The 27,309-nt window shown below is 41.8% G+C and overlaps 1 protein-coding gene across 4 annotated transcripts; it reads left to right on the forward strand.

Annotated features, from left to right (window-relative positions):
- Nucleotides 1-854: 854 nt before the first annotated feature.
- On the forward strand, nt 855-26,353 carry CDC42EP4 (CDC42 effector protein 4). Of its 4 annotated transcripts, XM_060764240.2 has the most exons (3): nt 855-959; nt 17,875-17,950; nt 23,540-26,353. In XM_060764240.2, exon 3 carries the CDS (start codon nt 23,679-23,681, stop codon nt 24,687-24,689), a length of 1,011 nt encoding a protein of 336 aa, XP_060620223.2. In that variant the 5' UTR covers nt 855-959; nt 17,875-17,950; nt 23,540-23,678; the 3' UTR covers nt 24,690-26,353. The 4 variants fall into 4 exon arrangements, with proteins under 4 accessions (XP_060620223.2, XP_060620220.2, XP_060620222.2 ...); XM_060764237.2 differs by lacking the exon at nt 17,875-17,950; XM_060764239.2 differs by lacking the exons at nt 855-959; nt 17,875-17,950 and adding an exon at nt 1,303-1,387.
- The last annotated feature ends 956 nt before the right edge of the window (nt 26,354-27,309 follow it).

Here is a 27,309-nt window from a genome sequence, read left to right on the forward strand (position 1 = left end):
GGCTAGGAAAATGCAATGCCAAATAGATGTGGTTTTTTTTTTGTGTGTGTAGACAAGCCTTGAGTCATGCAATGGGTCATAAAAATCCTGGATGGTTAGGAAGTGCCAGCACAGAGGACTTAAATGTGTTTCCCCATAACAGGGACATTGTAGAATGAATGCAGGTTGGGCACTCCTGTGGCTCAATGCTACTGTATCCTGGGATTTGGAGCCTGACAAGGTTTCTAGCCTTCTCTTCCCATGAGTGCTGGTGACTCACAAAACTACAACTCCCAGGATGCCATACCATTGAGCCATGGCAGTGAAAGTCGTGTGAAACTGCGTCCATTCTATGTGGTGGAGGCTCCTTCTTTGGAGACTTTTAAAGAGAGGCCGGGTGGTCATCTGTCGGGGGTGCTTTGAATGCGATTTTCCTGCTTCTTGGCAGGGGGTTGGACTGGATGGCCCACGAGGTCTCTTCCAACTCTAAAATTCTCTGAGTCTATAGTGTCAACGTGTCCCAAGTTCCCTGTCCCAACAGAGGCTGCATCTACACTGTAGAATTAACGCAGTTTGATACCCTTTTGACTACCTGGGCTCCATGCTACAGCGTTGGAACATTTTGGTGAAGCGCCGGCACTCTTGGGCAGAGAAACCTGGAAGCTCCACACTGAGTCCTGGAACTTACTCATTCCACGGCGAAGGTGCGCCCTGAGCCGGGAAGAACCCCAGCGCGAGGCGTTCGGAGTTTGAATGGAGGAGACCCGAGCGAGCCCGGTGACGTGGCGCCGTCCCATTGGCCTTTCGGGGCGGCGACGTCACGGCGGTATAAAAACGGGGCTGAGAGGGCGGGGTGGAAGGTCGGCTCAGTCGGAAGAAGGCAGGGGAGCGGAGCGGAGCGGAGGGCGCCGCGGATGGGGCGGAGGCAGCCGCGTCGCCATGGCAGCCCAGGGCCGCGGCCGTTGCGGGCGCAGAGGAAGGTAGCCGCCGGGGAGGGGGGGGGGGGTCCCCTGCCAGGCCAGGGCGAGGCGGGGCCCAGGTGCCAAGAGAGGGGCGTGTGTGCGGCGCGGAAATGGCGGGGAAGGAAGGAAGGGGCCAGGGAGGGGTCTTGGCCCTCCCCCTCTTGCTCCTCCATCGCAGCCCTCCGTGCTGGAGGAGAACCAGGCGGTGGGAAGAGGCCCATGCCATCGCCTTGGCCCGCCTTCTGGTCCCGCTCAAAGGCCCTTCTGGGGACACTTCCAAAGGCTGCCAGGGCGGAACTGCAGGGGTTGTTTCGGGAAGAAAGAAAGGATAGAAAAGGAGACACACACACACACACACACCCCTTTCTCTCTCCGTGTGTATCCTTCTCGCCAAGCGCACCGCCACAGATCTGGAATCGGATGCTTAGACGAAGCCAAGCGCTGCGGTTTGTTCGCTTAGATTAGTCCTGCCATCCCTTTCTTCCCTTGGCTCTTGCTTTCCTTCTTTCACTCCTTCTTTCCTTCTCCCTTTTCTATCCTTCTCCTTTCCTTTCTCCTTCCTTTCTTTCCTCTTTCTATCCCTTCCCTTCCTTCTCCCGTTCCTTTCTCCTTTCCCCCTTCTCTTTCCTTTCCTTCCTTCCTTCTCTCTCCCTTTACTTCAATCCCCCCTTCCTTCCCCCTTTCTTTCCATCTTCCCTTCCTTCCTTTCTCCCCCCTTTCCTTTCCTTCCCCCCTTTCTTTGCTTTTTCCCTTCCTTCCTTCTCCCTTTCCTTCCTTCTCTCCTTCCTTTTTCCTTCCCCCTTTCTTTCCTCCTTTCCTTCCTTCCCCTTCCTTCCATCTCCCCTTCCTTCCCTTCCCCCTTTCTTTCCTTCTTACCTTCCTTCCTTTCCCCCTTTCTTTCCTTTTCCTTCTCTCCTTCCTTCTCCACTTCCTTCCATCTTTCCCCTTTCTATCCTTCCTTCCTCTCTTTTCCTCGATCCTTCTTTTTCTTTCTTCCTCGTCCCTCCCTTGCTGCTTTCCTTCTTTCTTTCTTTCTTTCTTTCTTTCTTCCTCCCTCCCTTCCATGTTTTCTCTCCATCTTCCTCCCATCCTTCCTCCAGTCTTTCCTTCCAGGGCGAGTGTATCTACAACCCGTTGGCCCTTTCTTGTGTATGATCCCCACACACACACACACACACACACACAGAGGCGTCAAAGAGAAGGAAAAGGGCGGGGATCCTGGGAGAGACAGGGTTGGGAAGCCTGGGTCTCGGCGAAGGCGGCGGGGATGGTTGTCTCTGAGCTACACAGGTATTTCGTCCCTCCGGTGTGGGGCTTGGCGGGTCCCCCCTCCTCTTCGGAGAGAACGAGATCGTTCCATTGTCTCGGGGAAAAAATCGGGTGTATCCCTTTAAAACCCGGTGGATGGACGTTCTCGCTGGGAAGCGGAGTGCTGCAGTCGGGCGCGCGCGCGTGTGTATGCCTGGGCGCGTTGCACAAGTCAAAGGGAAGTTAAAAGAGAGGAAAAACCCCGCATTTGCGAAGGAGGAAGAGCGTGGCTTTCATTTCCCGGGAGCCTCTGAACAAAGGAGCAGCCTTCAAGTCTCCCTTTGCTAAGGAAGGCGTGGGAACCTCCTGCCCCAGTGGGGCTGCTGCCTGACCTGCTTGCAGCTTGGAGGGAGGTTTGGTAATAGATGTGTTTCTAAGGCAGGCATGGGCCAACTTGGGCCCTCCCTCCAGGTGTTTTGGACTCAAGCGGCTGAGGGGGGAAAGGAAGGGGCCTGAGGCTGTTAGGAATGGTGGGAGTTGAAGTCCAAAACACCTGGAGGGAGGGCCCAAGTTGGCCTATGCCTGCTCTAAGGACTGAGTGAGTGTATTCTGCTGGATGTGGTCTCAAAAGGAGGCATCTTGGAAGGGGAGCTTTGTCCCAGGTGGAAGAAAAATGACTGCAGTGATTACAGGCAGAGTGAGGGCTTTTGCTCCATTGAACCTCTCTCTGTACCTCCACAGCCCTGTCATCTGCTTGGAAAGTTAATATTTCTTGGAGGGGTGGCAGCGCTGCCAATGCATTCCTCAAACCAACCAAAATGCCTTTCGAGAAAGGCTTATCCAAAGGTAGCATCTGTGTGGTCTCTCCTCTTTCCTTCTTACTGCTCACAGCTTTATGAGATTCTCCTTTCTTTTATGTAGCACTTTTCTCTTGCAAGTGGTGAACTGGATTCGCAGCTCCATTCACTGGAATATTTGTTGATGCCGCAAATATTAGCCTTGTTTCTGGTTGTATTTGACCTACTGATGCCAAAAATGACACCAGTTTCCCTTTCTAATTTTTAAGATAACACAGCATATGCCTTATAAATAAAAGATTATTATATTATTATTATACTAGTTGCCAGCTGCTCCCCCATAGAAAACCTTGATAACCATATCTAGGAAACTAGAGATGCAATTTTCTGCATCAGTGCCCCAAATAACCCCAGAAACAGGCCTAAAAACCAAACTACCAAGAAAAAATTGTTACTGTGCTGTGTTATTGCAAGGTGTTTGCATGATAATAATTGGCTGCTGCTTCTCTTTCCTGTTGGACTTATTGAAATTCAGCCTGACAAAAGAAGGCTGAACTACAGTTCCAAACAAAGGAGGGACTGCTAGGGTCATGCTTCTGTTCCCACTGCCCTGCTTAAATTTCAAGGTGCTCTGCCAAGTTCTGTCTGAGAGGTTCTCTGTTGTGCAACCCTTTAGATCCCATCCTACAGCAGACAAGGATAAACCCGTCTCCTGAAGTGTCATGTTTAAACCTAACTTTAAGTTGACTTTCTTCACTCTGACCAAAAAAAAAATCACATGTGGGCTTCCTTTGTGAGCTAGATGGTTTGATGTGTCTAGGAACAAGGATGTGCTTTTCGATGCTTGTGGCAGGATGCCCGGCAAACATTTAGGCCACAGCAGCCCCCAGATGTTATGAATTATTTAGCTGGGTTTCTTCAAAACAGATAGACAGACACAGGGCCTTTTGTGTATATGAGTTGCGGGAGGTGAATGAATGGCTTAAGCTTGGTGTTTTCTGTTGTTCCCACTTTTATCAAGTGTCAAAAAGTATAACTTAAACTGTGGGGAGGGGGTTGCCTAAATCATTAAAGGAAGGGGGACAGTGATAGATCCAAACTATTACAACGGATGCTACCCTGCAAAACAAATGAAATGTTGGCTTGTTGTGTCCCAATGATCAGAATGTTTACATAGAAGTAAATTCCACCACTTTTCAAGAGAATTACTTCAGGGAAAGTTTGCATAAGATTGCTGTCTTAGTGGGAGATTTGGTTTTGGTGGTTCATGGATTTTTTTTCTGTCTAAGGTTCATTCAGAAAATAAATAGTCAACTAAAGGTATTGTTTTATACCTAGAACATGCAAGTTGTAGTAACGTCAGGGCTATAATGATGACCTCCGCTTTATGATTCCAATGACTGTCAAACTATTGGGGGAAGACATGTCTCTCCTAATGCACAACTAGCAGGAGAAACAGGTCCTTCAACTTCGTTTTGTTAGTTTACAAAGCACTGCCATTGCAGTGCTTGGTGCTGGAAGTGTAAATGCCTGAAGGCAAGTCCTAAAGTCAGACAGATTGGGACTCCAGAATCAAGGTGTTAAATGACCATGTAGTTTGAACTGTTCAACTTCTCTCTGGGTGCATCTTAACACAAGCTGTCAGAAAGCGCAAAGTCCTCCTTGATAAAAGAACCTGTCAGACTCTCAGTTCTATTAAGGTAGGAAAGTATTTTGGGGGAAAGCATATATGTGCTGTAGGGTGTATTTCAGAAGAATGAAGTAGCAAAATAACCTCTTGAGTATTATTTGCCTAAGAAAACCCTATGACATTATTGGGATTTCCATATGCCAACAGGTGATTTAAAGGCACATATCTTGAGAAACTGCAAGTTGCTTCTGGTGTGAGATAATTGACTATCTACAAGGACATTGCCCAGGAGATGCCCAGATGTTTTACCATCCTGTGGGAGTTATCTCATGTCTCTGCATGAGAAGCTGGAGCTGACAGACAAGAGCTCACCCCACTCCTCAGATTCAAACCGCCAGCACAAGGGTTTAACCCATTGTACCATGAGGGCTGCTTATGCTACTTGATAGCACAGAGGCTCGGCTGGCTAGTACTCTGAGACCAGACCCTAAATGAAATAAGTAAAATAAAGCCCTATATATTTTAATGTTGACAGCTTAGTGATCACGTAGCTTTCCTTCTCAGTATTCATTCTTACAATTGTTGGTGGAGAGTTCTGTAGAAGTAGTAAAAGATAAACACAGAGTTTGAAGCTGGCATTGTGGTTTCTGGTTCTACAGAGTTTTTGGAGACTGATAAGTAGGGGTGGGAATGCGTTATCCCTTTACTGCTGGAAATGGTATTTATTTTAAGCAAAAGCAGTTAATGGAATGGATCTTTGATCTGTGTTCTCCAGTCGGACAGCCCAGCTGCCGTATGTCTAAAAATCAAACATGCACCTAATCGTTGTTTACATAAGAGGCTCACATTACTCCTGATATGACTATTCAGATTGCTTTTAAACTGCACATGCAACAGGAACATGTGACTTTTGTCGGGGTAGATGGGTAACTTGCAGTTCAATTGTTTACATTACAACATATGGGATAATGGTGACACGAAAGTGTAAGGCATGTAAGGGAATTTTGCTCCTAATGTCATGTACTCGGTGGCTAGGCTGGTGTGCAGCAAAAAAATTGCCTCCCCAAAAACCCATGCCTGTGCTAACTGTGGTTTACAGTGCTGTTCTGTGCCAGTGTCCAACAGTGGATTCTTTCCCAAATCCTCTGGAAAGATTTGTGTATAGCTTTACTTGTTACATGCCTCATTGCTGGTAAACAGAGTACCTGCTGGAGCAGGCCAGCATAACAACACTTCACTCTGGTGCAGTTGGCTAAATAGGCTGCTTTCATTGCAGAGGATCTCCATGCTACTTGTAGCATTTGTACTACTCCCCTGCCCTCCCTCCACTTGATAAGGCTTTTGTAATTCAATACCAGACTTTGCACCCATCTATCAAAAGGAAAGTACAATTGCCTGCCTTCCTTCACTGCTTTGTCTACGAACTATGCTGGTTCATCTACAGCTGTGTATCTTCGGAGCAAGTGCTTGACTAATTATTAGTCAGTGATCAGTTCTTTATATCTGTGTGTCCATTAAACAAAAATACCACATGCCAGTGAGCAAAAGAGAGGTAGTGAATCATCCTAGGTTGCCCTAGGTTGGCCATTGTGACTAAAGGCAATGCTGCGGTAGCATTTTTTTCTATCATGATCACAGGTTATTGTACCCAGGGGGATGGTCACCTAAAATGGCTTGGAGTCTGCTGACACAATTGCGCTTTTGCTGAGCAACACATTCCCTGCTTCATTGTCTGGCATGTTTGTTCAGAGCCTAAACAGGAGTGGTAAACAGCCTTCTCAGCTGCTTGTTACCTATCAGTAGATTATTGTTCCACTTGACTTTGAGAAGCTTGACTGGCTCTGTTGGTTCTACCAAGGGCCAGTCTGCAAAGGAAAATCCCCAATTTTCTTTCCTTGTGATCTCAAGCTTTAGATATTGTAAAGGTTTGTTGGGTAGAAGAGGTATGGATATTTACATAACAAATAGGCCTATGACTTTTCATAGTTATAGGTAGATAGTAAGGTGTTCTTGACTGCTACTGCAATAAGCTAATGGGCATACTGGTCTCAAATATCTAGAAAGCACTTGGTTGTTTACCACTGCTGTAGATGGTGCGTGAATGGCACTGTAAGTGACTGGAAAACTTGTCAGGATTCAGTAATATTTTTTATATTTGTGTCCTGTTTTAATCTTGCCTTTTGAGTCCCAATTCTGTGGAATAGTTGAGATAATATAATTCCCAATATTCTTTACTTTGACTAAATTTCAGTTGTCAATTTAGTATGTTCTTGTCACCTCCTGATGGCTTTTATCTTCAGTAGATCATTGGTGTTTGAGTGATATATTGGGACCAGCTTCTTGGGTCACACTAAGGCCCCATCCACACAACCATATAAAATCCAGATTATCTGCTTTGAACTGGATTTTGTGGCAGTGTAGACTCATATAATCCAGTTAAAAGCAGTTAATCTGGAGTATATGGCAGTGTAGTAGATCCATCCCAAGTCTCACTCAAGTTAAGTTAGAACAGCAAAAGTATTATGCAAGCATATTGCAAGAAATGGATCCAAAATTATTACAAGAAGAAATTGTTATGAGAGAAGAGGAGAGACTGCTTATGCCTGGAGTATCTCAAAGACAGTTTGGATATATAATAGTATGATATACCTAATTAGAAATGACAAAAAGGTCATTTTTATTTCTCATGTCACTCCATGCAGAAGTCAGTAAAAAAAGAGGCAGGTCACATTACAGGTGGATAGTCTCAGGACCCTTCCACACAGCCATATAACCCAGAATATCAAGGCTGAAATCCCACAATATCTGCTTTGAACTGAGTTATCTGAGTCCACACTGCTTTATATTCCAGTTCAAAACAGAAAATGTGGGATTTTATTCAGCTGTGTGGAAGTGGCCTCAATCAAGGAAGCCATGGACTTGAGTTGGCAAGACCCAAGTAGGACTGTTAATAACAAGATATTCCTGAGATCTCTCATTCATAGGGCTGCCATAATTTGAAGCTGCCTTTCAGATATTTTAAAGCAACTAATGTATGGATTTTGTCCCAGCTTTTTGTCAGCACTGGAATTCAAGGCAGTTTGCATATGTGTCTTCAAGTTGCTTATAAACTTATGGAATTCTCAATAATTTCCTAGAATTTTTTAATGCAATGAATACTCAGAGATGGTTTAAGCTACAGGTCTGAGTACTTGTTGGTGGTCTTCCATCCAAATATTAATTATGACTAACCCTGCTTAGCTTCCAAGATAAGTCTTTCTTTTGTCAATAGTCCCCCCCCCCCCCAAAAAAAAAGTCATGTCTAAACTAAAAGTAGTTCTCAGGTCTAAAAAGCCAGAATATTTTTGGTGCTTTAAATCTCTGGTTTCAGAGTTCCTGGACTGTTCACTGTTTTAAGGAAAAGAAGCAGCTACAGTGGTTCAGAGACCCATCTGACCAGTGTTGGATATCACGTTCCAGTGTGTTCTGTGCAATGCATAGTGTTAAAAGAGTGGTGGAAATGATGCTATTCTCCACATGTTGAACCGGAAGTCCCTTCAGCTCAGTCCAGTATAGTTGATTATGTGGAATGTCCAGTCTAAGTAAACCTGAAAGGTTGCAGGATTCATATCCTTCCTTATATAAAGTCTCTTTAAATGTTGTTTTTAGAAACTTTCTATTTGAATATCTATTGTTTCTGCCATCTTATCATTAAGAAAAGCGCAGGCCATTGAATTAGAGAGCTTGTTTTGAAATGGATGCTGACATAGCCGCTCAACCCGGATCTGTACTAAAAGTGATGTATTATGTTTTGGGGTTTTTATAAAGATGTCTTGGTTTTGGTGTTGCATTGTGATCAGATGGATTAAAACACGCTACACACCTAGCTGGGGTTTAACTAAATGTTAAATTTCAACAAGGACAAATGCAAGATACTACACTTAAGCAGAAAAAATGAAATGCAATGGGTGATGCCTGATTCAACAACAGTACATATGAAAACGATCTCAGAGTCTTTATGGACAACAAGTTGAACATGAGCCAACAGTGTAATGCAGCAACTAAAAACACCAATGAGATTTTGGGCTGCATCAAAAAGACTATAGTGTCTAGATCAAGGGAAGTCATGGTGCTTCCCTGTTCGGCTTTAGTTAGACCTCACCTAGGATAGTGTCCAATTCTGAGCACCACAATTCAGTAAAGATATCGACAAGCTGGAAGATGTCTAGAGGAACACAACTGAAATTATGTTTTATGGGTAGCGTCTTAAAGAACTGGGTATGTTTAGACTGCAGAAGAGAAGGTTGAGAGGAGACATGATAGCCATGTGTAAATATGTGGAAGGATGTCTTAAGGGAGAGAGAGGAACTTGTTTTCTGTTGTCCTGGAAACAACTGGGAGCAATGGGTTCAAATGACAGGAAAGGAGATTCCACCTGAACATTAGGAAGAGCTTCCTGACTGTAACTGCTGTTCAGCAGTGGAACTCTCTGCCTCAGAGTGTGGTGGAGGGTCCTTCTTTAGAGACTTTTAAACAGGCTGGATGGGATGTCAGGGGTACTTTGTGCTTTTCCTGCATTGCAGGGAATTGGACTAGATGGCCCATGTGGTCCCTTCCAACTCTTATGATTCTATCTCCTTGCAAATAAAAGGGACTGTTAAATCTCTCTACATTTAATGAATTACTTGACTTGTGGTTTTGAAATCTGAATAATCATTAATATGTCTCTGATTAATGAATCCTGGTCAGAGGTGAAATCTTCAAGGCTAATAATTTATTTCTGCACAGGTTTTTTGAATTTCAATCCACTCTCTCAGATGTCCAGATTAGAGCTGTTTTGCTGCTTCATAAAATCTTGAAGATATAGTTTTATGTTTCACAACTAGGCACCTCCATCTGCTCTGATGCAATGGGGCAACTTCTGATCAATAAACTGAAGTGCTTATTTTCATAAAGATCTCTTTGATAATTTAGTTTTCAAGATCTCTCTGCAGCTATTCCTATCTTGCCCAACTGCCTGTCAAGATAACTTATTCACACCCCTTTCTCTCCTTAGTCTGTTTTATCCTCTGGCTAGCTGCCTGTCTGCATCTATCAGAAATGAGGTGTGGTCAGTTAATACTTCGTGCAAGGTGAGGATTTTGGTGAAGTGATCTTGCAACTCCTTTTATCAACAAGGACTTTCTTAAAAGATGATGTAATTATTTTATTGAAAGCAGGAAAGATTGGAAAGTTTAGGAGATATGCAAGTGTGCAGACCCCTGCTTTTAACAAGAAGAAGAAGAAGAAGAAGAAGAAGAAGAAGAAGAAGAAGAAGAAGAAGATCTAGTTTGCCAAATAGTCACTGTTCAATGTTTTTATGTTGAATGTTTTTATATTTTGTAAATACTATTTTAAATTGTAAGTCGCTTGGAGCACCTTGGTGGAGAGCGACTAATTAAGAAATAAAGTAACAGGCATTTGTGAGAAGATCTCCTTTAAGGCAATTGACAGCAGTTGGAACAGCAGTAGAAAACTGAGTCAATAAAGAGTACTTTGTTTGCTTACACGCCTCCCTTCGCTGTTTTCTTAGATGACCCTGTTAATCTCTTCTCAGGGAAGTGAGCAGCAAAGCTTCCACTTGTGCTCCACTTGCTCTGATCAAAGCATTGCTTCTGTGGTCTTTCCTTCCATAAAGCATTGCTTGTGATCCAGAGTGAACCACAAGCCCTTCTCTGTATTCAGTTTCTGGGAAGTGGTGGGTGCTGCACTGGGACAAACCCCAGGACAGGGAATTGTTCATGACTGGGAAAGTCCTACAAAAGAAAGGGTAAGCCTCTTGGTACTGGAACATTTTTGAGAATAGTCTTTCCCCATTTTTTGTGAACGGTATGTGGCAGAAGTATGTATTACTGGAAAGACATTTCTATATTTACACGTAGGTAAACACATTTATTGTATACATTACTGGAAAGTCCTTCCTATACAGGTACCTTAGTGTTAGTCAGAGCTGATTCTGGTCATAGGAGCTTATTGTGCCTGCCGTCACCTTACTTCATCAATGATGCAGTAATCTAGTTGCTTTCTCCCTTGTTCCTTCATTCAGTCTAGTGCACCTCTCAGAAAGAAGTGACTGAAGTGTTCAAATATTATAACTTCGGTTTGTTGCTAAATGCCAGCCTGCCATGCTGACATTAAGCAAAAGAAGGTTTAACCTGCCATCTCTTCTAAGGATAGTTTGACTACCTTGCCACAGAATAAGTGAGGTTGTAAAGAGAGATTGCTGATCAGTTCACTTTTCAATGTTCAGTTCCTTTTTACACTTGCTTGGAAAGTGGATTTGATTGATTTGGCCCTGTACCTAATCTATCTTTTGAAACTCTAAGGTATTCATGATATCTGAGCCATATTTGTAGTTTTTGATTGCTGGCCCACCAAGAAGTACGCAACACTAGACAGATACAAGGAAGTGCCATTGTTGCCCATTGTGTTCAAATAAAGACATGTAATTTGCTAAGCAGATTGATTATGAAATAGGGAATGCTAGCACCTCAAGTTTCTGCTTCAATTTTTTTGGTTAGCCTTTCCTAACCTTCAGTAAAGACTGATGGGAGGAAAAACTCAAAAAGTAGAGTATGTTCTGTATTCAGGAACAGCTATTATATTCCTGGCTTGTCTTACAAATTGTGGACATTGTGTACTGGGTTGGGGTAAAGTGAAGTCTACTGATTGTGTAGTGTCTTGTTCCTATGAAGGTGATTAACTGTAGACAAATAGGTTGGATTCTGCCTCATGGTCTTCCCAATTAGAAAACAAGGATCAAGGTTGACAGTGTATCTGGAGAAGGATGGCTACCATTCATCTACTCAATCCTCCTCCTTGCTAGGTTATGAAATGGAACTATCCACGTGAATGAGAGATAACTGATGCTTCCTTGCCCTCTTTTTTTCAAGGAAACAATGATAGTACCAGTATTAAAGAAACTTTTACTTTTTTACCCAGCTGATTTGGAAAGCTATAAATCAGACTCAGGTATTCAATTCTTGACCGAGGTAACTGAGAAATCCATGGCCTCTGAAATTCAAATGCAGATAATCTAGATAATAGATTTGGGGGAGAAGGGCGGGGTATAAATATAGGAAATAAATAAATAATATCAATGATCTGCACTCATTTCAGTTAGACTTTTTAGATTGCTTTAGTTATCTTGGTGAATGATCCACGCTGGACATTAGTTGGGATTGGGGAGTGTAACCGTGTTTCTTATAATGAATGTCATTACTATTGACCACAATAGCCTTCTGGAGCATTATTGTTTCTGGTTCTATCAAGCCACATCAACAGATGATGGCGGACCCCCTATTTAGGATTATGACCACTTGAGTTCAGAAGCTTCTGTCTTTCACCTTGTTCACTATGAAACTTTTGAAAGGGACCGTCAATGCATTGGTAATATACATTGTACCTGTTACTTGTCTTCAGGGGAATGGAGATAAGAATTATGAGAATGAACAAGCTGAAATAAATCCACTCAAGAAAGAATCAAAAGTGAATTTGTGAACTAGCTCTACTTGGTCCAGAATTAGTTGTGATCTCCAGAAAGTCAGAATGATAACATGGGCATGTTCATGGTTCCTCAGGTGGCATCAGCCACAAGGAGTGTGTTTGGTGTTCCAGAAGCGACCATAGCTAAGTCAATCTGATCTCATTCATGACTGATTGCTGTTACTTTTTCAGGCTGTTCTGCTTGTTAATATATGTGTACTTGAAGAATATCTGGAAAGCTTGTGTTGGTACAAAATGAAGCAGTAGGGCTGCTAGCTGTTATACATCGCTATGATCACATGACACTATAATACTGAGGAATAGGCATTGGCTCCCAGTTTATTTCCAGTTGATTTTAGGCTTAAAAGCTCTAAATAGCTTTGAACCCGGTTATTTGCCTGTCTTGGTATTAACCTGCTTGGTACTAAAATCAGCAGAAGAAGCTTTTTTGGTTTACTTTTCCAAATCATTGCTTGTTTTAACATTATTTTTAGTGTTTTACTGCTTTAGTTGCTTACTTTATAATTATCTGTACACTGTTTTGTGAGTTTTGAAAAGGTAATATAGAAATACTACAGATAAATATTAAAATGGAAGCACAGCTAAGCCTCAGCAGCCTGCTTCCAGTGAAAATTTCAAAGTACTTTGCAATTCTTGCTGTAGAGTATTCAACATTGTCATGCTGGTTCTATGCTAGTATATAATGGTCTAAAACAAAAGATGCTAAAAGTAAGTTGAATGTAAAATCTTTAGATTTTTGTGGCAGGGTTAGAGAGATATTCCTGCACCTATGCAAATATAATCAGTTTCAACTTGGGTAATAAATTTTCCCTTACAATCTGCTGGAGGATTTTGCTTTAAAATGGAGGTTTACCTTCACGTGGGTTGGACTATGTAGTGTCTCTGTGTTTTTGAGCCTCCCACTGTTGGCATTAAATTGTTCTTAATATCAAACAAGAAGACAATGAATATGAAGAGTGTATGACGTTCAAAGACTATGTAAAGGATCCTTGTTTTCAAAGCTCAAAAGTCCAGAGTGGAAGTCATAGGCTCAGAGGTTTGGGTAGGAGGAATCCTGTCTGAACCTCTGGTATTTTGGTGTTTGCTAAGGATTGGTTCCCCAGACCTCCTGTGGACACCAAAATCCATGGACTTTAGCATAGTAAAACAGTATTCCTTCCATAAATTGCTAAATCAGTATTTGCTTTTTGAAAATATATTTTTAATATTTTCAAGATGTGAAAACTTGAATCCATGAACACATAATCTGTGAATATGGAGGGCCAACTGTACTAGATTAGGTGGATGAAGTGACTGACTCAATATATAGCTTCTTGTATTCTCATAGTACAGTATTGTGGACTATCTGACCTTGAGACAGACCACCAACTGCCTATTCGATTTTCTTAAACTGTCTTGGCATTCAGTATAATTTTCTTTGGCAGATTGTTCAGAGGTGGGTTTTTAAAAGCTTCATTCCTGCTCCAGCTTTATCCAAGAAGCAGTGTGATTGTCACAGGATCTTGTCTCAGTTCTTGCCCAACTGCAGATGGAGACAGGAAGGCTCATTCTTTCTCTCCTTCCCTCCAAATAAAGAGGGAGAAAGGGAGTTCTTCCTTCTTAACTTTACTTATGAACACAAGACTGTGTGGTAAAGGGAATGGATAGCAGAGCTGTAGAGTATTTCAGATTTCTTGGGGAGCGGGACAGAGTTCTTAATAAACGATTGCTATAACTCCAGTTAGAATGACTTCTTGTTGGCTTATTTGAAGAAGAGTAGTATCATACAGAAAGGCTATTATGGTAGAGTGGAGAAATAAAATTCTGATGTATCAGTTTGGAGAGAAGGATAGGATGCTAGAAATGCAAGATTTCTAATTCTGTTTCTAATCCGATCTTGGGTCGTGAAGACTTCTGCAGTTAGAATGCTGAGTCAGGAATAATTAAGATGTACCCTGAGGATGTCCTATACCTCCAGACCACGAGTTCTATGCAGTTTCATTGTGGATGTTTGGCTGTACCATCTGTACAGGACATTTGCAAGTGTGGCAAAGAACCTACACTTAAAGCTAGGTTATTGCAGGGGTTTAAGAGATGAAAACAGCAATTGGATGATAACTCAGAACAACTCTCACACCAACATTATGACTTATAGGGTTTGTTAGTGCTGTTATTAATATGAAAATGAACTTTTGAGATTCTTAACCCAAGGCAATGCAGAGAGTCATAAGTTCCTGGTCCATACATAGAGTAAGGCTGTATTCGGATTGGGGTAGTGTTGCAGTTGCTGTCATAGTCAGCCTTTGAAACTTCTTGATATGGAAAGGATGTGAATGGAAATCACTTGCCACAAGAAATACACAGAAAGACATGTGGGGATAATCAGGCAGTTGGATGCCCTATGGAGAAATTCCTTGTAGGTTCAGGGATGTCAGTTCTCATTGTTCCTCTATTACAGAATTCCTAAGACAGTGGATGAAAGGATATAGACCATCACAGATAAATCATTCTATCTAAAGGAGATTTGTGGTAATTTAATTGACTTAGTTTAGTCCTAGTCATTTTAAAAGTGAAGGATTTCCATGGCCTGCAGTCCTGAATTCAAATTATGTAGCTTTCTTTTTTCTGGCTTTGGTGAAAATGGCTTTCATTTTTAGATTAAAAAAAGAATAAACAATTTTTGTTTTCAAGATAAATATTTCTAAAGATAAATCCCTGTTTGATAATGTAAAACATGATTTTCTTAGTTAGATATAATTGTTTTACATTTAGGATACAGAATACCAGAGAGTAGAAATAAAACTGCCAATATGAAAATGTGTTCAAACAAAAGTTTGGGTGCAAATACACTAAAATATGCTATTGATTGTTGCAAAAAGTGCTGGAAACTAACCAAAATGAAGAATGGGCAGAGGAATTCCCCTGTGAAGAACATTTGTGGTGTGTATTTTTTTGAGTGGAGGGAAAGACAAATTAAGGGGGATGTAACTGACCTGTAGGAAACCGTGCATGAAATTGAGAAAATGGGTAGAAAGGACTTCCTGTCCCTATTAGACTGGAACAAGGGAGCCTAATTATGAGAGATTCATGACAGAGTAAAAGAAGTATTTCTTTACGCAGTGCAATGTTCAGTTACAGATGTCACTTTTCACAGACTGTAATGATGACTACCAACAGATAGCCTTAAAAGGAAAGATTAAATTTGTTGAGAATAATATTCACCATTGCTATTAGTCATGATGAAATAGCATGCAGCTCCCAAATAATCATAGCACAGGGCTACAATGCCCAAATCCTGCCTGTTATGTTTCCATAGCCATCTGGTTGTCTGCTGTGGGAAACCGGATGCTAGACTAGGGATAGGTCTTTGATTTGACTCAAGAAGGCTGTTCTTAAGTTCATATTTATTTTTAAACACAGCTTCAGTTCTTATGTGACCTAGTCTACCGCTTTTGAAGAAAATTCTGTTTTTGTGAAATAAGCCTACTGGCTTCAAATAATATGCTACGTAATCACTGTACTATAAATGAGACCAATCCGAATTGAGCCTTGAAGCAAGGTATGTGATGACAATCTCTTTTGTTGCTGGCATCCCAGCAGACTATTCTTAAGGCAATCAGTTGGTCAAATCTATCTAGTTTAATGGATTATTTTTTATCACTCATTATGTATGCATATATATGTTTCTGTTTCTTAATTTTTTTCATCTACAAATAGAATAATTTTATACCAAAAAAATATCTAGGATATTCTATCTTTCAGTCATTTTGCTCTGGATAACTCAGTCTGTTGTGTTTAACTGCTTATAAGGTCACTGGGAAAAGTTTTGTACCAACTATATGTGCTAACCTTGTCTATAAGTGGTAACTGGCAGCATAGAAATATCACTTAGAAAGATGAGTGGGATACTTCCCCAGAAAAAATATCCTAGTGATTAATTTAAAATAAGTTATGCTATCTGAGAAGTTTCCAGTCTCCCATCAAATTTAATTCAATTCGTTAGCTACAATGAACAATCAAGGAGTCAGTCCTCTTGCTGTTTGCAACAACTCAGGGAATCTTATGGGTAGCAAAATTGTACTTGTTCCCTGAATCTTTGGATCCCATATTGAGATAAAGGCAGGATAAGGCAGCTCTGCTCAGCTATCAAAGCCATTTGGAGATGCTTCCATGAATACAGAAAATGGAAAAGGAGTTTAGTTTGAAACAGCAATAGGTGTAGAGGTGATGTAGCTGGAAGTCACTTGATTTCACCTCTTTGAACCGTGAGCAGTCCCTGAAATCCAGCATTTCAGATGTTTTTAATGGAAATAATTACAGGAGTAGAATCTCTTGTCTATACAGCGAGCCCTTGATATGCACTGGAGTTTGGTTCCAAGACTACTCCATGTGCCAAGGATATCACAATCCATAGATGTTTAAATCCCATGATATACAATGGTGTAGTGAAATGGTATCCCTTACATGAAATGGTGAGATCAACATTGGCTCTTAGGGATTTTTTTTTTGAGGGAGAGAATATTTTTAATCCATGGATGGTTGATTCTGTAGATGCAGAATCTGTGGATATGGAAGACTGATTGTAATGTAGTCTACTGTAGTCTCTTTAGAAACAAAACAGTCGGTGATGGGCGGTTGCCCAAAAGGTGACTCTAGTATCACAAGTAATGCTGTTGAATATTCAATATCTGTTTCCACTCTTCATTTTTGTGAAACTTTTTTTCAGCTGAAGACAGAGCTGAGCCCACTTAGAAGGATGATGCCTCTGAGACAGAGGAGTTGCTGAGTTTCTAAGGGCTGGCTCTTGACCGTAGAATTAATGCTGGTTGACATCACATGGCTCTGTATTATGGAATCCTGGGATTTGTACTTTGAGGAGAAAGCTAAAGACTTCGTAAAACTACAATTTCCATGATTCTATGTCATTGAGCCATGGCAGTGAAATTGGGGTCAAGCTGCACTGATTCTCCTTTGTAAATGCACCCTAAATTTACATAAAGCACCCTGGATTGGGGGGGACGGGGACCTCCTTCCCATTATTTGCACACATTTCTATTTTATTTAGTACTCATAGGTAAATGATAAAGAGTAAAATGGGGGATGAGCTAGAACAGTGTAGTGCTTTGAGCATTGGAGTACAACTTTGAAGTTCAAATCTCCACTTAGCTACGGATACCCACTGGGCCTTGGGCAAATCACACTTTCTCAGGAAGGCAAAGGCATTTTGAACAACGATTGCCAAGAAAACCCTGTGAAAAGTTCCCCTTAGGCTAAGATTGAAGGCACACAACAACACACTGAAAGGGGACAGGGTGAAAACTCACTGTCCCCATCAATGGGAATGTTAACAGTCACAATTTAACTTTATTATTATTGAGGACAGAAGTTCTTCTTAATAGAAAGCCACGCTGGGTGAGAAGCTGTGTCCTGTGCCCACCATGATGCTTTGCCGCCTCGCTGTGCTTCCTTTGAATGGCAGAATATGTACTGTCCTGACTATGAGAAGAGTCTTTCAAAGTTGTTCCAAGTAAGACTCTGAATGTTGTCCTGCATCTTTTTTGGCATTTTAGGGGGAATCCATTGATGCTATCCATTTATAACCTTCCTGTGTTTGCCAGTGCTGTTTCTCTTCCACTGAAGTTTTATTAAGGATACTGTTAGGTATTTTCAGTGAGTAGTTCTCTCTCTACCAAGCCCTCTTGGTCTCACCACTATGCTTTTGAGTTTCTTCACTTGTTATTTCCTTCTATCCCAGTTCACGTAAAGAGGGCAAGTGGGTGAGCAGACAAAAATGTAATAATGGCTGGGCGTTGCTAACAATTCCTTCCCAGGTAGGACTGTTCCCTCTCCTTCAAAATGTCTTGTCAAAAAAAAGCTACTCCAAAAATCAGTTTATGTTTGTTCAACTCAGTGGTTCCTAACCATTTTTTGACCAGGGACCATTCTCCAACATTAGTACCAAAAGGGTTATGAATCAGATTTGGTCAACTTTAGATTTGGTTTGGTTATTTGGGGTGCTGATTCAGAAAACTGCATTGGCTAGATCGCATCAGCTCTAGTCTGTGATACAGAACATATGCCATCCAATAGTCGCCATCTGCTTGCCCACAGAAAACCATATTTAATAAGCCTCGACACTATAAGAGGGTTTCGCGAGACCAGTTGCTCTCATTGCAACAGTGTAATAATGATGAGGCTGCAGGCCATATTTTCGTTCTTGCCGACCACTGGTGGGCCACAGACCACAGGTTGGGAACCACTGGTTCAGCTGAAGGGTAAAGGGACATTGAATGGAAACTTCCTTCTTTCCATCTCACTTGTCCTCATAGTTTGTAATGTGTGAACATTAAGATTGCACCTCTTAGTGAAATCATGAATAGGTAAAGCATGAGCTGTTGAACTGTATTTATTGCTTTTGTACTGATTTTTGCCCATGGGCACCTCTGTTCCAGGGACTCACCTCAGTTCAGGGAAATGCTGCCTCAGCAGGAGGCACACAGGACAGTTTAGCCTCTTTTTTTTTAGCTCTCTTCCCTGCTTTCAGCAATCAAGAACTAGTCCCCAGTTCCCTTCCATTGCCACTTCTAGTATATGTAATTTTGGCAGATGCCTATTGGACCTATCCAGAGCAAACCTCATTTTTTTCCCTTTTCTGGCTGTATTGGTTTTAATGGGGAAGGGAGAAAAACAAGTTCATAATAACTCTGATTTTGTAAAAATTACCTTCTGTACCAGAACACTCTGAATTTCCTAGCCAATTATAGTCCAAAATCCCAAACTATTTGGTTGGCAACTATTCATCAGACTCCTCATAAAATCATCTAATAGGGTCTTCTCCCTCAGTGCAGGAAAAGACTGGTTACACATTTGCGTCCATTCATGAAAATGGCGAAGTACCCCAAGACCCCTTCATTTGCATTTTGAAGTTCATCTGAAGGGACTGGGGAGAGGAATGGGATATGTGTATGCAGATTTGTACAATCCTTATTATGGCACCTATGTCACCAGCACGATAGAGGAAAACATTAAGAGCACTGGTAATCATGAATAACTTTCTAGTCCTTACTTTGCACTTAGTAATCCTTGAAAACTTGTGTGCAGTGTCTTCACCTGTCTCTCATCAGAAAGAATTATTGTGGATAATTAGAGCTAAGTAATTATGCACCACACAGTCAACAACCTCTGTAGCACTTCTTTTCTTTAAAAAAAACGGTTACAGAGAGGTGGTATCTGTTTCAGAAGGAGGTCCAGTGGTGCAATGGGTTAAACCATTGTGCCAGCAGGTCTTCTGATTGAAAGTTCAGCGGTTCGAATCCAGTGAGTGGGGTGAGCTCCCATCTGTCAGCTCCAGCTTCTCATGCGGGGATGGTAAAACATCCAGGTGTCCCCTGGGCAACATCCTTGCTGACAGCTAATTCTCTCACACCAGAAGCAACTTGCAGTTTCTCAAGTTGCTCCTGACATGAAAAAAAACTGTTTCAGAGAAAATGAGTCCTTTGTACTCAGTATGCTCCTTATTCCCATAGCTTTCTGCTCCAGCCTGGGTTACAATAGCCCAATTACACATTCTTATTGAACATTTTGTTTTACATTCATAGCAAGGCAGATACTACATAGAGAGATGCTAAGAGCAGGGAATTCGATTTCCCCATTCTAACTGGTAGGAAATAAAAATAATTCTTATTTCAGGTAAACTTTAAGTGCAGTGCTGCTGTCTTACTTTCTCTGGTATCTCAGTTCTTTGTAGTTTCTCCAGCTCTAATGTGCAAACAATGGCCAACGTGGATACTATTTCAAGTTGCAATGGGTCTATTGGCCGACTGTCATCCTCTCCCGATTCTTGTCTTGCTCACTCAAAGTTCCCAGTGCAGCACTTCTAGCTCAAACCAGAAAGACTGCATAGAAAAGCCCCATACAGCTGTCTAGGAATTCCCCTCTTTTGAAGTTTTAAGTTGGGACAAATGCACATTCATCAAGATACATTATTAAGATAAAGATCAGTCCCCTCCACACCTTCTGTATTCATTCCCTGCCTCCCAATTCAGGTATATGTAGCCAAACACTAATTGGCAGATAACAAGCCCCTGTTGAATGTGAGTTGTTGCAGAAATTTCATGTGGGTGAACATAGGCCCCATCTACGCTACCATATAATTGTGTGATTGGAATATAATCATGAAGCATATAATCCACTAAGTATTCTAAGCAATTTTTTCCCCATTTTCTTTGCTCTTTCCAGCTCAGGGTGATCATTGCTTGGGCAGCTTCTATAGGCTACATATCAGAGGAAGAGACTGATAAAACCAGCTTTCAGTATTCCTTGCCTAAGGAAATCCTATGAAATTCCTGGGGTCACTAAACTGACAGGTGACTTCAAGGCACAAATACAAAAGTCTCATTTAAATCAGTGGAACCTCTATGCAGACATGCCTACAATTGCATTGTTAGCAGTAACACAGTGCAAAGTCAAATTGCCAAATAGACATTTTTTCTGCACCAACAATTCTTCGAGTCATTTTGGATTATATCTTGTAGAACGATGAGAAGTGCAGTCTTATACATATTTACTCTGAAGTAAATCTCACTGGGCAGAATGAGCTTCACTTTCAGTAAAGCATGCATTGAATTTCTGCTTTAAGTTTAGTATCTCTGCTTCATGGTTTATGTCGCTCCATTCTCTGTATCTTTTGAAATAAGCAAGCCAGACTAGTTTGATCTGTTGTTCACAAATCCAAATGGGTTAATGGTTGACTTTGCTTTCTTCAAGATGCTTGCATGGCTATTTGTACAAATGGCTTGGCTCCCTGTGGAGCCAAATATCTGTGGGTCTGAAATACCTTGATAATAACAAGTCCAGTATCTCCAGGCTGCATTTTCCCACTCTAACTGCATGCACCTTTTGAAAACACACGGAGTTGGCTTGCTGGGCTATCTGAGTATTCAGCCTTCCATTGAGATCTGTGTATAGATCACTATAGTAGAACAGCTAGTTATCAATTATTGGTGGCATCATGATGTAGAGAATATGAAAGACACAAGCACACCCATACTGAAGTAGATTTTGAAGTGTCTCCCACAGCACAGATCATCTCTTTATTTTGAATTCAGGTTCCCATTTTCCTTTTAAATTTTTGATCTTCTAGAGGTTGTTCAATTTCCCTGGCTCTTATACGACCATAGTCTGGACAATTGAATAAAACATCTTAGCATGAAAATGCTTTCTTCTAAATCCTATGCAATAAATAGTGCAATAAATAACAAAGCCCCCCCCCCCCCCAATCTTGGTGTCTTGGTAAAAATCTGTTCCTGCGGTTATTTGGGATGCTGCTTCAGTAAATTGCATTGGATAGAGCGCATCAGGACAAGTTTCTTAGATATGGTTATCATAATTTTCTGTGGATGAGCAAGTGGTAAATGGTTAGCACATATTCTGCATTTCAAAAATGAAAGCTGTTAAGGGGAAACTGCTGCCATTTTTGGAATTGGCAAGACAAATATACCCAGAAACAGGTCTAACATTTGAGACACCGAAATGTGTGTTGGCCAATGTCATCATGCATCCTTATATTATACAGAGAGAATGTAAAGCTTGCACATTGCATATTGAGTGACCTTTCTCACATTGTAGGAAATGGTCCCTGGAGCAGGCCCATAGGTGCCTAGAACAACTGATTATATGTATATCTCCTGAAAAACATTTTACAGGTACTTCAGTCCCTGAAACTTGAATTGATGTTGAAATCTGCAATGTCAAAATTGACGTCAGAGCATGACGGGGCTAAAAGAGTGGCAGACAACTTTGTGTACTGCTTACAGCAATTATTCTGCTTGCTCCCAGTCCATAAAATGTTGGCATCTGCATTCAGCCAGACAATCCAAGTATATAAATGCTAATAGCAGACTCTTGTTTACAAAAATGCAAAGGCCAGATCTCATGCTTTTACTTTTGAACTTGGATGGGTGGTTTTGACTTTTGTGTTCTGTTTAAATATGAGTTGCAGGGAAATTATATAAGAATATGGACAGAAAGCTCTGAGTAAAATGAGGAGAGCTTAAATGGGGGCAAGGGATGGGAGGCAGGGTTGAATGGGAAAGGGTGAAAGTGAGCACTACTCTCTCATGCAAGCCAGGCTTCAGAGAGGCAGGGGGTTGGGAAAGATGTGTCAGATGCTTTTCAGTTTTATTGCCAGCTTACGCCTTAGCCTCATTCTCTTGAGAGCAAGACAGACATTCATTTGTGTCTCATTCTTTTCTCTGACAGTGATGGCTGCTCCACTGAGCATGTAAAACTGTCTCCAAGCAGTAAGTCAAATGTGAAGGAAAAAGGTTTCTGCAAGGAGAGAGAGAAGAAAGTTCCACTTTAATGCTTCTGTCTTGACTAGCACTCTTTTATCCCTTGGCCCAGCCTCCTTTCTTGTGCTTTTATCCTCCTTGAATTTTTAACACAGCCATCACCCTTTTCTGGGTTCTATGCTGATCGGGTATCATCACCACTGAGGATTGAAACTAAAGCGCTCCTCTTATGGCCGCCTGGTCTTCCATGTTATAAATTCATCAGGAGACACACACACACACACACACACACACACCCTTGTATAGTGAAAGCAGTTATCCCATGAGCTGCACATTGCAGGAGCATTTAGAGATTACATCCCAAAGGAGTAGAGAGAAGACAAAGACATTGCATGAACATGAAAACAAGAGATGCATCCTATTTTACAAAAGTCAGAATTATGCTTGGCGATGTTCTGTATTTTAGGAGTGGGGAACATGCAGCCCTCAGATATTTACCATTGGGCATACTGACTATGGCCATGACCTGAATCACAATCCATAGTGTCTGCTTCCCAGATAAGTGCATTTAAAGATCAAGAACTGTAAGGAAGGAGAGTAGAGCCAGTGATGGGTACTCATCAGTAGTTAAGCTCTTGGGTAGTTGGATGCGCATGCATGTAGGTTACCTGGTCAAAATCTGATATGCAGAGATACATCTCTCACTTGTCATGGTGAGCTGCATCTCTGCATGTAAATTAGCCCATGCAGTATCGGCTGAAGACTGCAGCAGCATTGTTCGTGTGTTCCTCTTCAGAAGTCTTATCTTTCAGTGCTTTTTTTGACAAGGCTGGAGGGGCAGTTGGGCATCTCTTTCCTTTCATCTTGCGTGTTTCCTTCTCAGTGAGCTGAGGTAGGGACTGCTTTTTTCACAAGATGGTCCAATTTATTTAGTCGTCTATTTGATGTCACATAAATGGCAGCTCTTATGAAGATTTAGATCCCACTCTGTGTTAAAGGTGAAAGGGTAGGGTTTGCAGGAACTGTGCTGTCTCATAGTATTCCTATCTAAATGTAAAGAGAAGATGATGCTTCTGTTTTATTGATGAATTTTAATACTTCTTTCTCGTGTCTTGTGTTTTTTTTTAGGGTGGGACCACTTGAAAGCCAGTAAGATTTGAAGCTTATTTCTAAAGCTCCATCAATATAACCTGACCTCTTTGGACCAGAAAGGAATTTCATTTCTTGCTTTAACGGCTGAGCAAAGGAACTCACATTTGTTGCAAAAATGCCTATTTTAAAGCAGCTAGTAACCAATTCCGCTAATTCCAAGCGCCGCTCTAGGGCAGATCTGACAACTGAGATGATCAGTGCTCCCCTTGGAGATTTCCGTCACACCATGCATGTTGGCCGGGCTGGTGATGCCTTTGGAGATACCTCCTTTCTCAATAGCAAGGCTGGGGAGGGTGAGCAGGAAGCCTTGGAGGAGACAACTTCTTCCTCCAAACCTGGCCTGCTTTCACGGAAGTTTCGAAGCAGCAAACGATCTCAATCTGTAACGCGTGGTGATCGACGGGACATGTTAGGATCTCTGAGGGATTCAGCCATCTTTGTAAAAAATGCAGTCTCCTTACCTCAGCTCACTGAGAAGGAAACAGACAAGAGTGGTGGTAAAAAGATGCCCAAGAGCCTCTCCTCCAGCCCAGTCAAGAAATCGCCTGAAGAGCAGACGCCTGAAGAGAAACACATGAATGGTGCTGCAGGCCCCAGCCCTGGGTTGGAAGAACGGGCCTTTGGTGACATAACTGACTTGCCTTTGGTGGTCCCCAAGAATAACTGTGGTTTAAAGCATGCCGAGTCCATCATGTCTTTCCATATTGATTTGGGGCCTTCCATGTTGGGGGATATCTTGAGCATCATGGACAAGGACCCCTGGGAACAAGAGGATTCTGGTTATCATGGGGCAGAAGACCACCAAAGGGAAGCAGGCCCTGCAGAAGGGTCACCAGCCCACTGGCTCAGCCAAGAGTGCAGGCTTCCCCAGGGTTCCTTGGCCCAGCGGGATGACAGCAGAGCGGCAACCTACAGTCCAGGCTCTGCCCGTAGTGTGACAAGCCGTCTGACTATGGACAGCAGTTCCATCTCCAGTTGTACATCAGTGGGAGATGAACAACGGAGTTCAGCCTCCAGAGGACAAAACCACACTGTTCCAGATGATGCCAGGCGTGATGACCCATTGAAACAGCCTGACAAGGAATTCTGCTTCATGGATGAGGAAGATGATGAGATAAGAGTATAAGGAAGGTGGTGACATCCACATTGATTCATTTACATTAGGAAAGAGCAGCTGGCATCTGATTCTGGAAGAATAGTACTGCTGAAAAAGTGACTGAATCCTTTCGCCAGCATTCTCAGTCTTCACTTTTCAAGCTCTCCTCCCCATTGTTCCCTTAAGCAGACTGCTGCAGAAAGGGAGGGGGACATGGATCAAGCTGAAACACATTTCAATAATTCCTTATGTTTAAAATAACCCTTTCCCTGTCATTCTGGCGATATTGAAATGAGATCACTTAAGGAGATTTGGAAAAACGTTATTTCCAAAAGAGAACTTGCCACTGGGTTGGAACTTAAAAGATAACAGAATGGATTTTGATTAACTTACCTGCTACCAGTTTGTAGCAATATACAGCTGAACACTAGAACAAAGCTCAAAAGCACTAGTTTTCCTATTAATATATTTCCAACTTTTGCATTTGTTCTAGCACTCAAAGACCAATGGTTTGTTTTTTCCTACTGACCAATGCTGTTCTGGTCTTGGCACAACATTGGAGAATGTTGCATCTTTGTAGGGAGCAAAAACACAGAGGAAGTTGAAAAAAGTAGATTCTCTAAATCTTTATGCTCAGAAACTAACAATTCCTTTCCTGCAGGCAGGCCTCTGGGCAGATCTTCAGATTGCTACTTGGGATAGACATTTCTTACTCTTGCTTTTTTAAAAATCGGAGCTGATTAAAACTCTTAAGACCACAGATTGTGGGGTGTGGGAAATGCAGTTGTCCCTTTCACATTGGGGCCCTCAGACGCAATGGAAGACAAAAGTTACGAAGATGCTAATATTTCCTGATAGCGTATACTTTTCCTACTCCTAAAATGTGTCATCCCTGACTATGGTAACCTGGGTTAACTCTTTGTAGTGGAATATTCTTGAAGACTCTTTGCTTGTATGAAGACTGTTTGGAATTCCCTGATGGAAGAGAGATGGATTCTAAGAGTGGTAGCAATAACCAGCCTAGCTACCCTATCCCAAAGTACAGAAAAACCCTGACTCCTTGCCTTCACTCTGTCCAGGCTCTCCCCTTGTAGATAGTTAGACTGGAGGTCCTGAGATTTGTTTGTGTTTCTGGGGTAATCACTGGGGCACTGCTAGAGGATGTGGCTCACTTACACATCTACAGCCTTAAGACTGAAAAACCCCAGACATAGCCTAACGATACAGCCCCATCTTCTCTTAACTGAGACTTGAGAATGTCAGCTGGGCTGCCTGAAGCACAAAGAGCTTGGCGCTCCCTGTTCTAGGAACAATAGAGGAGCCTCGTCGCTCATTTTCCCCCCTTGGAACTTTTTAGCATCCTTAATGTCTAGTGCATTAAGGAGTTGCTCCTGCGTTCCTATATCCTAATGCCCTGTCCTTTATTTTATTTTATTGGCCTTGCTTTACATTTCGCTGGGCATTAAACACTATTTTTTGCCTTATTTTTGTTTTCTTTTTAATTTTAGTCTTTTGTCTATACTGTATATTAGACCTGCTCACCCCTTTGGGAGTAGCCTTTTTCCCTTCACTGGGGTTGTGACTTGCATTGTGTGTATACAGGTGTTTGTTTAGTGCATCTGTTGGAGGACTTTTAAAAGTGGATGTTTGTTTTGAAAATGCAAAGAAATTAAAGTATAGTGAAGAGAAAAGTATCCCTGAAATGTTCTGGACATTTTTTGTTTTGCATTTAATGTATGCGTTGTTCTTCAGGCATTGGGCCAAAGGCAAAGGATTAATGTTATAAACTCAGTATTCAATCAGAAATGCAAACTCCTGAACAATGTAACTCCACTTACTGGCTTTCATTTCACTGGAAGTGTAATTTTTGGAACCTGTATGTCTGTTAATTCAATGCAGCTATGGTTCTTGTAACCCCCCCCCCCCCAAGTCCCACAGAAGGCTATGGTGTTGACTTTACTTTGCAGGAAGTTGGGATTAAATAAAGAATGGTCATTTTTCTCACCTTTGCCCTCTTCTGTTCTGGGTTGCAGTTATCTGATGCTTTGGTCAGAACAGTGTTTTCTGTAGCCAAGGATAGTTCTGCAATAAAGAAAAGTTCAAGCTATTTATTTACTTAGGCTCTGCTCCAAGTAAAAGCAGTAACAAACATTATAATACAGTCTGAAAGTTTAGAACATAGAATTATGATACTTGGTAACTCAGAATGATGCGGGGAAAGTGTACCCAACACAGTATATGATATTATTTCATCAATGTATAAGTACAGCAATTTTCTTCCATGTTTAAGATTATGCCAGGGCTTGGCAAAGTGTAGCCTTCTAGATGATTTTGGGGTCCCAGCAGCCCTAGCCAGCATAGCCAATGATAAGGAGCATTGGGAATTGCATCCACTCGTCATCTAGAAAGCTATTGTTTCCTTTCCCATTGACTTGGTTTTCTGTCAGCATGTCCAGTGTTTGGTAGCTGTGGGACAAAAAACATATATGAAAGGAGGAAGGTTGCTCTAACAATCCATACGATGTTAAGGCTGTTATGGAATCTTGAATCACAAGTGCACCAAAAGCACTACATACAGAAGTATATAGACTTCAAGTCTATATATGATTCACCAGTGTAAATGCAAGTTTTGCCTTTGTGGGCTGGCAGT

This window comes from Anolis sagrei, chromosome 2 (genome assembly GCF_037176765.1).
Source record: "Anolis sagrei isolate rAnoSag1 chromosome 2, rAnoSag1.mat, whole genome shotgun sequence".
Classification (NCBI taxonomy): domain Eukaryota; kingdom Metazoa; phylum Chordata; class Lepidosauria; order Squamata; family Dactyloidae; genus Anolis; species Anolis sagrei.